General features: G+C 47.3%; 1 protein-coding gene across 4 annotated transcripts in view; it reads right to left on the bottom strand.

Moving 5' to 3' along the window:
* The window catches only part of GRIK3 (glutamate ionotropic receptor kainate type subunit 3), a 197,595-nt gene that overhangs the window by 14,867 nt on the left and 164,105 nt on the right, over window positions 1-18,623 (bottom strand). For all 4 annotated transcript variants that reach the window (XM_053399152.1, XM_053399148.1, XM_053399149.1 and 1 more), the window contains 4 exons: window positions 17,942-18,145; window positions 9,048-9,271; window positions 4,799-4,917; window positions 863-1,080 (listed from right to left, as the gene is read on the bottom strand). In XM_053399152.1, the coding sequence (XP_053255127.1) occupies window positions 863-1,080; window positions 4,799-4,917; window positions 9,048-9,271; window positions 17,942-18,145 (765 nt within the window). The remainder of the gene's footprint in view (window positions 1-862; window positions 1,081-4,798; window positions 4,918-9,047; window positions 9,272-17,941; window positions 18,146-18,623) is intronic.

Here is an 18,623-nt window from a genome sequence, read left to right on the forward strand (position 1 = left end):
GGAATGATTTCCTGCTGCTTTCCGTACTTTCCGCACAGGTCAAAATCGCACACACACACACCTGGCAAGACCAATCTGCCATAACCAGTAACCAGCAGTGCAAGACTCATTGCATTAATTGAAATCAATGTGTGAACTCCAGGCCTCTGGCCTCAATTCCCCCTTGGATCCTGATCTTCCAGATGCGAAAGCTCCCTTCCTCGTTTGCTCCTTTTTTTTTTTTTTTGCTAATTATTAGCAGCTATACAGCATGTAGCCATTGTGTGTGTCTAGTGCTGCATGATGAGTTCTCTCTCTCTCTTTCTCATGCACACACACATGCGCACACACACACGCAGCGCACACACACACACACACGCACGCACACACACACACACACACACACTGCAAGCTCCCTCCCTCCCTCATTCCCAAGTTTCTGCTTCTCAGCCTGGCTTGACAGTTGCTCTCTGGGCACACAACTTGCTAGTCAACCCAGTGCTTTTTTTCTGGGAGCACTCAAGGGTATGCAATACCAGCACCTATTTTTCTAGAAGAAAAGCACTGAGTCAACCCACATTGGCAGTGACCTTGGAAAGCCAAGAGAGGGTTGGTGGGTATTGTTCAAGGAAGATGGGTGGTGCTACCAGCCACAGGCACATTGCTCTGAACCAACCCGCCTCCCAGTGCATTTTTGGGTAGAGGAGAAGTGAGGAAAGGCCAGCCCTGACATTCCCAGGGAGAAGCAGGGGAGAGAAGGGGCCTGCATTCCTCTTCATATGCTCCTTGCTGCCTTTGTCATGATTGATGCTCCAATCCCACAGCCTGGCTGTGCATTTCCACGTCTGCCTGGAAGTGAGGATCGAACACACTCAAATCTCACCTTGAAGAAAGTCATGGTGGCGCCATCCTTCACTGCCCCATATTCGATTTTGGTTTGCTTGGCCAGGTCGTCCGCCGAGTCGATGGGTGACTCCATCCTTTCCACGGTCAGGAAGGCAGCCAGGTTGGCCGTGTAGGAGGAGATGATGATGAGGGTGAAGAACCACCAGATGCCCCCGATGATGCGGGTGGAAAGGGCTTTGGGCATCAGCTCAGAGCCTGGGAGGAAGGAGAATAGGGTGAGAGTGGAACAGACTGGAAGGAAGTGCAGGAAACACACAACCTTTTACACACAAACACACACACACACCTCAAACCTTATTCATTGACACATAGAACTGTAAAATTTTAAAAGGCCCCAAGCAACCCCCCTGCAATGCAGGAAGTACGCTAAAGAATCCAACCTCTGATTAATGACCTCCAATGAGGGGGATTCTGTCACCTTCCGAGGGAGTCTGTTCCACTGTCAAACAGCTCTGAATGCCAGAAAGTTATTCCTAATATTTAGTCAGAATCTCCCTTCTTGTCATTTGAATCCACTGGTTCAGGCCCTACCCTCTGGGGCAGCAGAAAGCAAGCTTGCTCCATCTTCCATGGGGCAGCCCTTCAGGTATTTGAAGAGGGCTATCCTATCGCCTATTGGTTGCTGAATTGTAACTGTTGCACAAATTAATCCATTTTAAGAATGGAAATGAGCCAGACTGCTGTGCTCAAAGAAATAGTCGTTTACCTTGTAATGCTTCCAGACCCTGCCGCCGCCGCCACCTCCCCCCCCCCCAGCTCCTGCTCCTGACCTTGGGCACAGCCAGCAGTTGATGAGGAATTTTCAAACCAAAGTAATTAACGGAACAGCTTTCATGTGATTTAAATGGAAAGCCGCTTGTGAACTTTTATGGGTGTTTTGTTCTACCGTTTAAAATAATAATAAAAAGAGGCGCTTCTTTTATACAGAGTGGTTTTTCAGAAGGGATCACTCTAGGGAGAGGCTTCAAATGCACAGGCATTTTTTTAAAAGTATCCAATTTGGGGGTGGGGGAAAGAAGCGATCAAGGGTCTAAATAGCAGTTGGAGGTAGGAAAATATGTTTTTTTTAAAAAGGGTATAACGGCCCTGTAATGACTTTGAGTGAGGAGGGATGAAGGACATTAAGGGCTCCTTTATTTTGGTACTGGCCCCTCCTGGTGCATATTAAAAGAAAAAGCTTTTTTTGTGTGTGGGGGGGGAGCTGCTGCTGCTACTGCCCTCTAAGGACATCTCTGGTCTGGAATTGGGGGATCAAAAAGTCAGCTAAATCAGGGCAGGATTAATTTTTTGGGAGGGGGGGGGGACAGTACCACCCAGGCTATGCAGACAGTCCAGAGACCCCAGACTTATACTAATACTAAAATTTATTAGTCAGTTTTTTTGCCATGGCAACTCAAAGTGGCTCACAAAACAACCTACAACCTTCCCCATACATGTCTTAAAACTGGGGGAGGGCATTAAAACATCCCACCCACTCCAAAAGGCCATAGATAGCTAAAGGAATGTTTCTGCATGACACCTGAAGATGTATCGTGATGGCATCAGGTGAATCTCCCTGGGGAGAGCATTCCATGAATAGGGAGCCACCACTGAAAAGGTCTGTTCTCATGTTGCCACCCTACAGACCTCCTGTGGGAGGGACACATGGAGAAGGACCTCAGGTGATGATTGCAGGGTATGAGCCTGTTCATATGGGACGAGGGCGCCCTGAGCCATATAAGGTCAAAACCAGCACTTTGAATTGGGCCCCAGAAACTATTGCAGTCAGATCAGGATTGGTGTCATGCGCTCAGACCGTCTTGCCCCACAGGAAGCAACCTGGCCACAGAATTCTGCACCAGTTTCCAAACCATCTTCAAAACTGAAGAACACAGAGCATTGGAGGGCCAGGACATCGGAGACTCGGGTTCTGAGCTTCAGGAGGTGACTTCAGCTTGTTTTTATTTTATTTTAAGGTTTTTATTTTTCAATATATATTTCAATATATATATACAAGGCTGGATTGTTGAGCCCACAGAGGCATCCTGTAGATGCTGGGCTAGTTAGAGCCACATTCTGCCCCATGCCACACCCTTGCTGGGCTTGACCATGTAGCATTTGATGCCAGTGTGCATCTAGTCACTTGATAATTTAATTGCTAATCTCTATCCTCTGGCCAAATTCTGATATGTTACCCTCAAGTTGTTAAAATCTCCTGATTTCACCATCATTGGCAATTGGCAAAAATGGGAGAGATTTTAAGGTTTTCAGGAGGGAGTGAAAGAGAAGTGACTGGAGACCACCACCACTATTATTATTATTATTATTATTATTATTATTATTATTATTATTATTGCTTAGCCTTTGTCCCAAGGTCTAAGGTAGGCCAAAGATCTGGCCCACTAGCAGGCAGCTCCTCCTCTCTCCCCATGTGGACATCCACCTCCTTGGGAGGAGGGAGGCCTGCAGGAACAGGGAATCATTGTAGGGTAGCCAGAAGATAGAGAAGAGCTGTCTCCTAGGTTTAGCGTGGTTCAGATACCAATAAAATAAAAGGTCATGCTATAAACCTTTTAAAATGAGTGCCTAGTGCTTCTCCTTTTTCCTGAGGCTTTTGTACTCAGTGGACTTGCAAGTATGAGAGAGCAAGGCAGACCCATGAGGCTACAATCCTAGCACTGAAGAAGCGTTTCTGAATCCAAGGGCTGCATGCAACCCCAGAACCCCATTTGGTGAACCAAAACAAAAACCAGTGTGGAGATGCAGCTTGTTTTACAAAGCAAGTTGTGCAAGACGCCTGGATTTTTGCCTCTGGAGACATATAGCAAGAACCATTCCCCGTCCTTTCTCGGAGTTTCCTGACTAGCCCACAGTGCTGATTTGCTTCTGGGAACTGCCTTAGACTGAGTCGGACCCATTTGCCCATACAGCTCAGCATTGCCTACACTGACTGGCAGCAGCTCACTCACCAGGGTTTCAGGTGGGGACTCTCCCAGGCCTACTTGGAGATGCCATCAGGGATTGAACCTGAGCAACCTCACGATCATAGGAAGGTTTCTTATACTCAGCCAGACCACTGGTCCATATAGGTTAGTATTGCCTACTCTGACTGGCAGCACCTAAACATTAGGAAGAACTTCCTGACAGTAAGAGCTGTTCGACAATGGAATTTGCTGCCAAGGAGTGTGGTGGAGTCTCCTTCTTTGGAGGTCTTTAAGCAGAGGCTTGACAACCATATGTCAGGAGTGCTCTGATGGTGTTTCCTGCTTGGCAGGGGGTTGGACTCGATGGCCCTTGTGGTCTCTTCCAACTCTATGATTCTATGATTCTATGATTCTATGATTCCCAGTCAAATCTGATGCTGATGGGAATCGAACTTGGGAGCTTCTGTATGTAAAACAGATGCTCTACCACTGAGCTATGAAGTGAGCGGCCCAGGCAACAGAGGCAGATCCCAAGGGCAGTAAACCTGCCCTCGGCTGGTACAGCTCTATTAATGGGCAGAGCCACCAGTGAGGTGATGGATTTCGGCCCCTGGCTTCCACAAGGCGGTGTTGTCAAGCACTCAGGGGAGAAGGAGGAAGAGCGAGTTGGCTCCGTCATGGCAGCACCCGAGAGCCTCCTCAGCGGAGGAGAGACAGAAGCCGGTCTTGACAAGCACTCCTGTAATTGTTAAGAAACAGACTCCACCATTTCAAAACCAATGTCTTTGCTTGTCATCGTCTGATGACAGAAACTCCCCGGCTGCCTCACGACAAAAAGGGAGAGGAGGCGCAACATTATTTCTCTTGCTCCAGAGGCAATTTTTTCTCTCTTTTGACAAGCGCAGCTACGTTTATCTTGCACCTGTCAACACACAAACACACACACAGGTACACACCAAACAAGAGTGGCTTGCGGGAGGGGGGTGTTTGCTCAGGGGAGGGGGGCCTACCTTGCTGCATCAGTGCTCCCATGCCGAACCAGAAGCTGTTGAGGAGGGTGAAGTTGTTCTCCACAATGTCCGAGCCTGGGTTGCAGGGGTGGGCGTCATACCATTCGTAAGGGCTAAACCTGCAGGGAGAGAGAAGGCGGGCATCGAGGGAGGACTCCTAACAGACAGGGCAGAAGAGGCTGGTGCAAAGAACAAACCAGCTTCAGAGGCAGCTGGCACAAGTTTGGCGCTAATCCAGCTGGTCAAGGGCTATCTGGGGCTCATACATTTTTGTCTGTTACAGAGGAGTGCAGGGGGTCAAGGACCTTTGTGTGAGAGAAAGGGGGGGGGGAAGAGAAGTGCCTCTTTCATGTGTTTTCACCCTCCTTGCCCTTTCTTGTTCAGTTGACGTCTGCCATTCAGGACTGACTTTTCTTAGGATACCATTGCCATGCATGGCACTTGATAGAGTTGCAGGAGCAAATGAAGGCAAATCCCTGTCCGGAGAGGATTGCATATGCCTTTACATTTTAGAAATCCCTTTCTTTTTGAGTAGCCATATCATCCCTGTTTAATGATGATGATGATGATGATGGTTGTGTCATTGGTGGACTGGTGCTTTTCTGAGGACAGGTCTCTGTCTGCCCTGACCAGCTGACAGTCTAAGATTTGACACTGAGAAGGCAGTGGGGAAGCCTGTGAGTGGGGTGGAGTCAGGGATAAAAAGGGGCTGATGACAATAACCTCTCTTAGCCATGGATCAGGTCCTATACCAGCTGCCCCAAGATTGCCACTTTTGGTTTACTGGTAGTTTCCAACAGAAGGGCAGAGCAGGTGACCTGCTTCCCCTATCACCCAAATTTGGCTTACAGAGCTACATACAGTCATACTTTGGAAGTTGAACAGAAGCCATTCCGTTCGGCTTCCAAAATGTTCAGAAACCAAAGCTCCTACAGCCAATTGGAAGCCCCGTCAGACGTTCGGCTTCCAAAAATAGTTCGCCAAAACGTCCAACTTGCAAGGCGTTCGGGATCCAAGGTATGACTGAATTGACTCTCCCTTCGAGCATCTCAGTGATCAGGCCAAGAGGACAGTGGTAGGCCTTTCCCAGGAAGCCTTGGCTGGCGTTGTCATGTAACACTCTCATCTCTGCTCCTTCCTCTTGCTGCAAAGATCCAATCAAAGCCAGACCAGTTAAAGGTGGATTTGAGGAAGAATGCAGGACCTTTGGAGCGCCTTACTCACATTTTCCAAAGGTCCTTCATTTTGCAAGATAATTAAATTAAATTCTGCATAATTGGCATAATTGCTTCGGAACCAAACAAATTAATTAGCACTGCAATTTCTCCCTCTGTGATTCCCCCTGGCTTTACAACAGCCTCATCTCCTCCAAACACTCAGCTGAAATGGATATGGAGAGATCTGCAAAGAGGAGGAGGAGGAGGAAGAAGGAGGAGGAGGAGGAGCTTTGGCACATTTTATTATTTTGCCTCATTCATTTCCTGGTGTGTAAGCAGATACCACATTCTTGAATGACAGAGGGGGGGGCTTTGGCATTCCCAGACAATAAGGAGCCTCTGTATTTGCAAAAACAAAGTCATGGCCCAATCCAACACCCCCCCAAGCCCCTCCAAATACAGAACTTCACGCCTGCTGGTGTGTGGCAGCAGCAGCAGCAGTAGCAGCGGGGCTGTCCTGAAACCCCAGGCGTCAACGCACAGCCAGCCACAATTAAACATTGTCATTCATGTTGCTGCCTTGACTACACTACAAAGCAACACCAGGCAAAAGTGGCCACCTAGAAGGTATCATTCTACATCTCTAACCTCAGCGACATTTGGTGGATTCAGGCTGCAGCTCCATCAATAAGCTTCAAAGCCTTATTAAAAGCTCTGATGGATCAAAACACTGCCATTTTGGGTCTCCAAGCAGCCACAGAGCTGGTTTTAAGCAGCAGTGACCTATGGTGGAACTGATGGAGGCCTTTATATGGTGGGGAGGCAGGGGGAGGCCGGTTTATTTCAAGAGAGGCTCATGCCTTTGAATTAAGGTGTGCCAATTTTGGCAACATTTTCCCCCTGCAGGCTAGAATTCTGGAGCTGGGCAAGGGTCAAGAGTGAAAATGTTCCCTATTATTGCTGGGGGCGAAAGATCCAATTTCCTCCTTCCCATGTCCTGGGACCCTCTCTCTGCACCCTCTTCTGCCCAGAACCATCTGTGCACAGCCTTAATTATGCAGAAGACCAGGTGCTGCTCAAAGAGATAGATAAAAGCCAGGAAGGTTTAGAGGGGAAAGTTACAGTCACAGGAACTTTAATTGAAATCAAGCCAAGGGGAGAAATTGCGCTTTGCTCTGAAATACACTCACACACACTCATGTGACTTGGGGTTTATTTTGCCTGGAAATCTGTGTAGATGAAATCATCAAAGAGCAAATGTGGATGGAAAGACAGAGAGGCAAAACTAAGCGGAAGAATGAAAAGCAGAAAGCAATTCTCTCCCATTGTGGCCTGGCACAATGCAAAAATGGAGTGGAATTAATTCATTCTTTATAAGAATTTTAACTGTTGCCCCAAGGCCAGATAGGGAGTGTGTAGCTAAATCAGGTTTTGAATCTATTTCTCCCAGATTATAGTCTATCCCCCAGAAAACTTATTCTCTTCACCTGCTCTTTTCCCCTTTTGAGCTGCTCTCTTGCACCAGGACACTCCCTTGAGGACTAGCCACTCCACAAATATCAGGTTCTTTGGAGATGACTCTCCTCAAAATTGGTGTCTAAGCCTCCTGCATTTCCCCCAACCCCTTTTTAAAAGCAGACCTCTTTGCCAATCCAGATGTGCCAGAGCAAACAAAGAGTCAGCCTTCCTCCCTGCGGAGCTGATTTTGACAAGTGCATTACATGAAATTAGAGTATTAGGCACTAAGCTCAGGTAATCGCCTCCAAATGCTGTAATGGCCCCAGGGAGCCAGCAAAGCATCATAAAAGCCGGAACACCGGGGCTAATGGAGATAATGATGCTGCCACCGCTGTGGTTCCATTCTGCCTCCCTCTCTCCTCTCAGATCCCAGCCTGGACAGGCTATTTTCCTGAAGGCAGGAACAGAGCTGACCCAGAGGGGATGGCCAGGGCCCCCAGCACCCACCATGTCCCCCCCACTTCTCCCAATTATATCCTATTAACCCAACATGGGGAAGGAGGCCAGCAACCTCCCTACCTGCTACCAGCAAGAGACAGACAATTGCCTTTAACTGTGGGATGTGCTTTTCCCCGCTAAAGGTGGCTCTCCCCCGCACAGGGCTTGCAGCGCGGAGTTTCCCATTGCACCAAATGCCTGCCATTAGCAACCGGGTCAGTGCCATCCTCCACTTATTTTTCAGGACTTACTGGGCTATTGCCATTGCTCATTGCGTGTGCGCTGGGAATGGGGGCAGGAAGCTATGGGGACTGGAGCCAGGACTGGCTGCCACGGACAGAGGAGGGGAGACCCTTTGTAGGGCTGCTCTTTCCTCAAGTGCCATAAAAAAGGGTAAAGGACCCCTGACAGCTAAGTCCAGTCGCAGACAACTCTGGGGTTGCAGTGCTCATCTCGCTTTACTGGCCAAGGGAGCTGGTGTTTGTCCGTAGACAGTTTTTCTGGGTCATGTGGCCAACATGACTAAGCCGCTTCTGGCAAAACCAGAGCAGTGCATGGAAACGTCATTTACCTTCCCACCGGAGTGGTATCTATTTATCTACTTGCAGTTTTTGGCGTGCTTTCGAACTGCTAGGTTGGCAGGAGCTGGGACCGAGCAATGGGAGCTCACTCCATCAGGGGGATTCGAACCGCCGACCTTCTGATCGGCAAGTCCAAGAGGCTCAGTGGTTTAGACCACAGCACTAAGTGCCATGGTGGGAGTCAAAGTGGTACCCCTACACACAGACACCCTATCCCTCAAAAATGAAGGGACTTAGCATACAGGGGAGAGGAAGGGATTTCCCCAAAGTTCTCTTAAGGGGTTGGCTTGTTCTTTGAGAAAAGATGACTGGCATATGTGTATGCAGGCTACCTGAAAGGCCGTCTTCTCCCATACCAACTTGCCTGGGCTCTGAGATCTTTAAGGGGGACCTTTCTCTCAGTTCTGCCACCCTCACAGGAGTGCTTGGTGGAGACACAGGAGAAGGCCTTCTCAGTGGCTGCTCCTAGACTTTGGATCTCGCTCCCTAGCATAGGAGCCGAATCCTAGGGACAGAGTTCCTTTTGGTGCCCCTTGTAGCTGGTGAGCTCCTTACCTGGCTATCACAAACAGCACGCAGCTCACTCCCAGGTAAGCAAGGAGGATGTACATCCAAATGTCAGGAGACAGAGGGTTCAGGAAAGAGAAGACACTGGGGTTGGTCCCATTGGCCTTCCGGTAGAGAATGCTGATCCCCAGAGTCATGAAGGGCTTGGAGAAGTCAATTGCTTTCTCCCGGACATGGGTGATGGTGAGCGGAGCGACAGCCAGGTCAGCTTTCTGTGGAGCAGGAGAGAGAGAGGGAGCAGTTGTTAGAAATGGAGGAGGAAAAGGGCGGTGGGCAAGGCTCTTGGGTCTCTCGAGTCACAATCTTGTTTCCCCAAGGGCTGCTATGAAGATCGATGTCTTGGGAATTTCTGGCCCACAGGTCAAATCAGGCCTCACAGTTGGGCCTGCAATGCCATCCCCCCCCCAGCCACACCCATCTGATGCCATGTGATGTCCAATATGAGTCAGGTAAACCTGCAGCTGCAAAGGAGACATTGGCAGCTTCAGAGCGCTGCCCTGGGGTTCCTTTGCAAACTCTGCATGCATTCTGGGTTGCTTAAAATTTAGCCCTGAATGGAAGCCGTGCTATTGGGACTGGATTCACTTGGCAGCTTCTGAATCAGAGTTCCTAAATGTCCTAGCACACCCTTCACCAAGCCAGTGCCCTCTGGGTGTTCTGGACCACAATGGCAAGCTAGCTGGGGCTGATAGGAGTTATAGTCCAGAACACCAGGAAGGTAGCAGAGTTGCCCTAGGAACTCAAGGGTTGAAATCACATCCCTGTTCTTATCCCTTTTGGTTTTTTGTGGGGTCTATAAAGTGTCTCAAAGGAAAGTTAAGAGAAAATTATACTTTGGTCTGATTGGCACAAATGCTTTTGATACGGAAGACAGACACAGCAGGACCATCCCTGTTCTTTCCATAGCAGACCCAAACTACTTGTTCTCCATTCATGCCAGGGACTGTGGCCACTCCACCCTTTCAGTGGCCATTAGTGTTCATTGATGCCAAGGTGGATGGATGAGAATAAGGTTATCTATGACTACTAGCCAAGATGGTCATATTCTGTTTCCACAGTTGGAGGCAGTAATGTTTCTGAGTACCAGTTGCTGGAAACCACAGGAGAGGAGAGGGCTGTTGTGCTGGGATCCAGCATCTAGTTGGCCACTGTGATAACAGGATGATGAACTATATGGGTTATTGGCCTGATCCAGCTGGCTCTTCTTGTGTTCTTAAGAATGCATTGCATTTGGGGAAATTGCTGCAAAAATGCATGTATCAGGAGAAATGTGCACAAAGAAGCAGTTGTTTCATGCATACTTTTTAAAAGTTTGCAAATGGGGTGAAAAGAACTTAAGATAGGAAAACAATGATAAACTGAGAGAAGTAGGAACTGACCAGTTCATTCATTCCTAGGCTGCTACAGGAACAGCAAAAGTATACCAAGGTGGAAAAGGAGGGAACATCACATGTATACTTTAGATATTAGATAAACTAATTGTCTGCACCACTGGGAGACAAGGTAAATAATGCATATTTTATTGATTTTACTGGAGAACACAAGAGACCGTGGAGAAGAAGATACTTGGTTGTTAATTCCAGCAGATTTCAGCAGATGACTGGCAAAAGATTCATAATGGCTGATTCCAACATTATGTTCCTTCCTGGTGGGAGAGCAGGACAGTCTTCCCACCACACAGGGAACTGGAAGGTCACCCAAGAAGTAACGTGGACAATCTGATCACAGCATGTCTCAAAATGGTCAGCTGGATAACTGCTTTCCATTCCAGCTTTTTATTCTGCCCCACGTACATCACCATTGACAACAAAATTTGATCATGCCCATGTCTGTCTAGTTACCAGCCTTCACCAAAACAATGGCTTGTTTGAACTTCATTCTCTCCTGCCCTCGTGGTTTGCAGCTGCAAGTGTCTGTTAAAGGATCCCATTCCCCAAATTCAGAATTGAATAAAAGGGATAGATGGCAGTGCAAAAATTGGCATGCAAGTCAAGACTGCTAAAGCCACATCTCCAAAGTCATTTTTTTCAAAAGGCTATCAAGAGATGCACAAACATAACAATATATATATATATAAAAGCCTAGATCAGATCACAATTAAAGACATCTAGGTTGGAGGCACAAAGCCAGCCTGAGAATTTTCACCAATCCTACTAGAACTCTTTTCGCTCTGAGAAATTCATTCCAAGTGTAACACAGCAATGTCTGACAATGTGTCTTCCCTGAGAGAGTTTGTGAAGATCTCTACATATGTTTTGCCTTCAAATTTACCTTCCTTTCGGGTCGGCTGAATCAAAATATTTAGTGGACTCAGGCAAACATAAAGAGGCAAAGATAAACTGTGTGTTTCAGGAGTTCCTTCCCATCCTCCTGGCCCTTGTTTTCTCCATGCCAAATTCCTGCAGCTCAGAACATACGGGGCATAGAATCAGGGCATATCTTGAAAGCTTGCCCCTTTCCATCTGAGGGCAGTGATTTTGCCCACATCTGCACTAAACAATCTCTCAGCATCAGGTGCAAAAACATTCCCAAACCAGGTAGCTGTAAGGACATAAATTGCTGGAATTTACTGTCAATAAATGCTCTGTTTATGGTGAAAGCATTAAATCAACTGTCGAATCATCCCCCAGGGACAGAGATTAGGACTGAGCTGCAGTTATCAGTGGGGAGGCATTTCTGTTCAAGAAAAACCCTCCGTTTCTTCTGTGTTCTTCATGCCAAGTAGAAATCACAGAGAACAGCTTATATTGGTGCAAAATGTCCAATAAGGACAAAAAGATGTAGCCGCTTTTGATACAAGCCTCTTCTGCGGTAGGAGTGTCAGAACAAGGCTACCTTGGAGCTATAAGGAACAGAAGGCAGAAGGAATTATGTGTCATGAAGAGTTTCTTTTGAATAAATTTTACTGATGCAGTTCACTGTCCTGGGGTGTTACAATGGGCAGGAGCTGAGGTGGCTTCAGCAAAAGATGAATTCATGGATAGAAGATTAACCAAGCTACCATCCCTGATAGATACGTGAAGAACCACGCCCAGGATAGCAAATTTCTGAGTACAGTCGTACCTTGGAAGTTGAACGGAATCCGTTCCGGAAGTCTGTTTGACTTCCAAAACGTTCAGAAACCAAAGCGCGGCTTTTGATTGGCTGCAGGAAGCTCCTTCAGCCAATTGGAAGCCGCGGAAGCCCTGTCGGATGTTCACCCTCCAAAGAATGTTCACAAACTGGAACACTCACTTCTGGGTTTGTGGCGTTCGGGAGCCAAAATGTCCAAGTACCAAGGCATTCGGGATCCAAGGTATGACTGTACTAGATACCGGGGGGGGGCAAAGAAGACCTTTATGCCTTTCTTGTGAAAATCCCAGGCGGTATCTAGCTGGAATCAAAATGCTGTTCTAGGTGGATCTTTAAGACCAAAGACCACAACTTTAACCTTCTGCTATTTGATAGGATCATCTATAGATATACCGTTCATTAACCACAAGCAAAAGTGAGTTTTGCACAACACCAAAGAATCCTATATACCCAAACCTATAATGAATATGAAGAAAGCCAATTCCCACATAAACACATAATTTAAGAATGTAAGAAGAGCCTGCTGGATCCAGCCAATTGCTCGATAAGTTCGGCATCCGGTTCCTCCAGAGATTTCCAGCAGCGTCCTGAGGTGTCAATGCTCAGGCATGAAGATCTGTGGAGAGGGTCCCCTTCAACCGCAAGTTGTTTGGGGATGCAACAGAGGAGGGGTGGAGCTGTGTCCCTGATCTCCTCCTCCTTCTCCTCCTCCTTCTTCCTGTATTTGCAGGATCTCGCTGTCTTCAAAGGTTAGCATCTACATTTTTGAAAATTGTATGTGAAATGAATGGCCATGGTGTGGGATGGTCCTCTGAGCCAGCTGGGGATTTTCCCAGCTGCAGGCGGAAATGGCCATTTTGCAGGGTGGGGGGAACTGAACACATAAACCTTCCAAGGCACTAGATGTTCTTGCTTTTGTTGCTTCAGGCCAGCCTCAAAACAAAGGACTTTCTAAAAAGCTGTTTTTTCCCTTAAGGCTGCACTGCCTGTGGCCAGACCTGCCAGGATCACACAGCGGGGGGCAAAGTAGAGTCCCTGCAATCCCAAAATGCAAGTGCTGACAAATAAAGGGCAGCACCCCTGGTTGTCCTCATCTTCACATCACAGGCCACCTGTGGTGGGAAACAGTGTGCCTTGGGCGAGTCACGAGTTACGTGACTCATTGACTTTCTGCACAGGGGGGAAAGTTGTGCGTCAAACGATGTGCTGGCCAAGTCAGGTCTCTTGACAGAGAACAAGCATCACAGCTTTCTGCAAGGTTCCACAGAACTCAGGCATTTGGCCTGAAGTTACAGTGTACCCCCCTCAACACACACTGCAAAAGGATATCTATAGGATGCATCTATAGTTTGCTCAGACATGCACCTAAACACACTGACATTCATACTGTGGATGGCAGTGCACACACAACAGCAGTCCTCACACCAAGCCCCAACTATTGGAGGAAGGCTTTGCTTTATTGTTACATTTATATGACAACTTTTCCTCCAAGGAGCTCAGGGCGGTGTACGTGGTTCTCCCCCTCTTCCTTTAATCCCCCAACATCTCTGCAAGGCAGGCTACACTGAGAGGCAGTGACTGGCCCAAGGTTACCCAGTGAAGTTCATGGCTGAATGGGGACTTGAACCTTGGTCTCCCAGGTCTCAATCCACCACTGTCATCACTACATTGCGCTGGCTTTTTAGAGTAGTCTGACTTGGAAGAAATAAATGCTGCTTCCTGGCTGGGCTGATGCAGTGCTGTCTATGTACATCTTTCTCCCACTCTTAAACCCAACAAATCAATTGCTAAGGGAGACATTCCGCGGGGTCGGTGGATGTAAAAGAGAGAGCCTCCCCCCACTTTGATGCCTCCAAACTGCATTCGGAGGGTAATTATGCCATTAATTATTTTGTTCTGTTTTACAGGTTCAGTCTGAGGAGGCCTCTGAATTGAAATTTGCATGGAAGACACTTCAGTGGGCTGGGAAATTAGAAGTCCCTCAGATTGCATTATTTTCTTCATGGTATTATTAGAGCATCAAGAAATTGATGCCGTTCTGGAGCCTCATGTGACTTCCTGCACACAGCAGCCCAGATTAATCACCAAATGGTTAAAATAAATGGTGAAAGGTGGATCTCCTATTAATAAATGGATTATTAAAAAGACATCTTTCCCATAGGGAAGCAAGGCCCCTTTGCTCTCGTGTTATTGTACTACACCAACTGATTATCTGCGTAAAATGGTGCAAGCTGTCAGAACCATGGTTCCTGTAAAACGACAGTAGCCAGGCCAGCCGCAGCCATGGCAGCCAGGTTTTAGGATCTGTGGCTCCTGCCTCCCTTCTGCCCCGATACGGTGCACAGCTCTAAGCAAAGTCATTTACAGTTTCAATTAAAACGGAACCCACTTAGCATTGCAGGGGGGTAATTAATGTTTGTGGAGTGCTTTGAGGGACTCCGATAAAAAGATGCTCTCAACAGGCAGGTGGTAATTACTGTTTGAAAGTGCTCTTACGAGCGTGGTTGCTTTTTTAAAATTGCTGTTTCAAAGCGTTTCTTCTTTTGCAAAGTGACTTTGTACCTGTTGCTTGTGCGAAAGCACGTTGGCGTGTGCTCGTCCACAAGTGCCAGTGTGGTGTAGTGGTTAAAGTGTCAGACCAGGACCTGAGAGATCAGGGTTCAGATCCCCCATTCAAGCTCACCAGGTGATCCTGGGCCAGTCGTTCACTCTCAGCCCAACCTACTTCACAGGGTTATCGTGAGGATAACATGGGGCAGGGCAGCACTAGTCCAACCCTCTGCTTGCACCCTGGCATGGTGTAATATTATTCTTATTCACACCTCCTCTTGTCCCACTGGTTTCCCCTGGGGAAAACTGCTCTTTAGTGCTCAGTTGGAGCAAACAGCAATTCAGGTTTTCCCCAGATGGACGTTTGCTCCGATTTAGCATTGAAGAGTGGTTTTCACTAGGAAAGGAGTGGGGGCAAGAAGGAAACTGCTCAGACCTAAGCCTAGAAAGCTCAGGTCAAGCGGAAAATTGATTGGACCCATGCTTTCAAGGCAGGGGTGCCACCTTTCTCTCAGGATTGTGGGTGCCCACCACCGCAACATGGACATGCGACATTGCCTGGACGTAGTGCATGTGATCTCACTCACACTACATGCAGGTGTGGGTGAGTGATGTTGCAAGTCCACATTGCGGCAGCCAGCAGCAATGACTCCTCTTCCTCCTCCTCCTATCTGCAGCCAGTGAGGCACCCTTCTCCATGGGGAGGGGCTTGGAGGCAGAGAGACTACCTCCATGTCTGAGCCCCACCCCCCAGAAAAGAAAGGGTGCCTCACTCGTTGGCCGAGGAGGGCAGAGCTGAACTGCTTCTCTTTTGGAGGCAGTGCTGCTGCCACCTGCCAGCCTTCTTCATTGACTTTGTGGGTGCCCAACCCCCACAATTATATTATTGTGGGTGCCCAAGCACCTAAGGGCCCCTGCAGTTGGCTCCTATGTTTCTCGGCATGGGGCAAGCAGAAGCGTGGACAAGCCCTCAGACCCAGGAGAACAGAAACAGAAGGCTTCTCTCTGCTTGCCACTTGAGTGCCAGAGAACCAGGAACGGCTCAGAAATGGGCCAAGCTATTTTCCTGCTTTTTTATTTTATTAAAGATTCCAGTCCAACCAAACCTGAGTGAGGAGAAGCTTGCCCAATAATGCTATCCACGGAGGCTATCCAGCTTAGCATTTTCAGAGAAGGGTGTATTACTGCTAGGCGGAGGAGAACTGCCTCTGTCGCCTGCAAAAGATTTCTGCATCTACTCAGCTGGAAGGAAGAATCTGTTTACGTTCTGCTTTTGAAAATAAAACTGCATTTCCAAATAAATGAAATTGTTCCTCACACACCTGGTCCTGCTTTTTTTTTTTAACAGCTTGTCCTCTGCTTTGCAGCAGGGTCAGGCTATAAAAGTGCAAGCATGGATCATCAAGCGGAGATATTGCCTCTGGGATTCTGGACCGCAGGCCACAGCTTAACTCCTTGAGAGACAGATTGCTTAGGGCTGGATGTGACTCCAGCCCATGCCTCTCAGAAACAGTCTGCTTTTGAGTCTGCCTCTGATTCTCTGCCTCTTCCTTAGCAAGTCCTTCTAGTTGTTTGGGAGCTAAAAGGTATGTTTCACCAGACACCTTTTCTAGGGACTACAACAACTACCTCAGAGCATATACACAGAGCAATCTCTCCAAAGAAGCACAATATTTGGTTCTGTTTCTTGGTCACACTCAAGAGGAACATGTGGAAATGGATGATGGATGGACAGACAGATGATGCACAGCATAGTCTTAAGAAGATTGTAGATCTAAGTAACTACTAATAAACAAATGTATGAAAATTCAGATTCTCTCTCTCCACCAATACTCCAGTTTCAGTCCAAGCTGTTAGTTTCTGTGTGTTGCCACTGTGCAGTGCTCTTGGAGTCACAAGACTCTGTTTTGCATTCCAGAGCTTCCAGGCTATTGGAAGTCTCACGGAAGACAGGAGACGGATGTGATGTTACTGGTTTCCTGTTCCTTTGTTTTTCAGTTGCTCTCTGCTCTCACAGAGAGAGGATGCATTTTCTTTTCTGTCTGCGTAGTTAGGAATAAAACTCTTTTTGCCATGTAGCTCATACTATCTCATCCTTCCCTGTGCTGGATACTCTGCGTAATGGGGGAATGTGCTTGGAACCTCATCAAGGCTCAGGTTGTTAATCACATCGAGGAGCTCGGAGGAGCTCGGTCGAACACAAGTCCGACACAAGCCAGTTTCAAGTGGATAGTATCCATGTCTCTTTCTCCTTCCTTCAATTTTCCTTCAATTTTTCCTTCAGTTTTTAATTTGATCATGGATGGGTTGGGGACAAACAAGCTGAGGCTTAATCCAGACAAGACAGAAATGGGGCAGAATCCCTCCCTTGGAAACTCAAGTGCACAGCTTAGGGGATGTTCCTGGACCCAGCCTTGGGCACAGATGCTCAACTATTGACTGTGGTCAGGACTGCATTTACTCAACTTAGGTTGGTGCACCAGCTGTGCCCATTCCATGAGTCACCAGAGATGGGCATGGTGACACATACCTTAGCCACATCTCAAATAGACTACTGCAATGTGTTCTCTGTGGGGCTGCCTTTGAGAAGTCTTCAGAAATTCCAGCTGCTCCAGAACGTTGTGGCCAGTCTGCTGAACAGAGCTGGGTACTGGGAGTATGTTACTTCTTTATGACAGCTGATTCGTGGGCTTCTGGTTAATTTTTTGAGCCCAGTTCAAAGTTCATCATGACCCTAAATAAATGGCTTGGGATTTCTGAAGTCTGTCTTCTCTCCTCCAGAACTGTCCAGTTATTAAGATCTTCTGGAGAGGCTCTCCTCCCTATCAAGAGTTGTGTTTGGCTGAGGTGCAGGTGAAGGCCTTCTCTGTGGCTGCACATAGGTTTTTGAACTCCTTATCCAGAGGGGGTAAGGCATGCCCTCTCCTTAAGGGCCTTCTCCTGCCATATGAAAACTTTTCTTTTCTTTTTTAATGAGCATCTGACCTGTGAAGTGGTTAAGTTTTAACTGTCCTGTTTTTATCTGCTTTTCAAAACAATATCCTTACATGTTTTCTGGTTGCATTTATTGATGTTATTTTTTGCTGCTAGCCAGGTTGAGCCTTGTGGGTCCCTTCTGGAAAGCCAGGATAGAAGTATTTTAAGCAAGCAGGCAGACAAATGAAGGTGGGAGAGGGAGGTGATGCAGCACATAGAATCATAGAACTGTAGAATTGGAAGGGATCCTGAGGGACATCTATAGATAACAGCAAGGTACTTACATGATCAATCAGCTCCCTGATCATGCCGTTCCACTGCCCCTTCTCATCCTGGGCTCCATACTTCCCATCCTCCACCACACGGATCTCATAGCTGAAGCCAAGGATTCGGGAGACTTCCCTTAGGAGATCAACGCAGTAGCCTTCAAAGCGCTCATTCCCGGAGAGCACGGTGTCCGACTTGATGAACATGACAAAGGGTTCCTCCTACAGAGGAAGGAAGGAAAGAGACAGAGAGTAGCTAAACAACCACATGCAAGCTAAACCCACCAGCCACAGAAGCCCCTTTAAGTAGCCACAGGACAGATCTGGGTGTCTCTCTTTGCTTTCTGGCACTGCAGCCAGTTTGGTCGTTATCATGCCTGCTACCATTATAGCATTATAACACTAATGAGAGCCAGTGTGCTGTAGTGGTTAGATGGTCTGACTAGGACCTGGAATCTCCTTGGAGAAAACAGGAGGATATAAATGCAGCAAATAATTCAATATCATATTCCATCCTTAGAACTTGTTTTATTTTCTTTTTTTTTTTAAAAAAAGATATTTGTTAAAATTTTCAATTTTTATACAAACAAAAAACAAACAAAAAAATTAAAAACACGTATAGTTCACAATACTTAATTTTCAATAACATATTTCTCTGACCACCTCATACCTCCCCTTCTTGTAGTCCAATTCAAGTTAT

The sequence above is a fragment of the Podarcis raffonei genome, chromosome 8, assembly GCF_027172205.1.
Source record: "Podarcis raffonei isolate rPodRaf1 chromosome 8, rPodRaf1.pri, whole genome shotgun sequence".
Taxonomy (NCBI): Eukaryota; Metazoa; Chordata; class Lepidosauria; order Squamata; family Lacertidae; genus Podarcis; species Podarcis raffonei.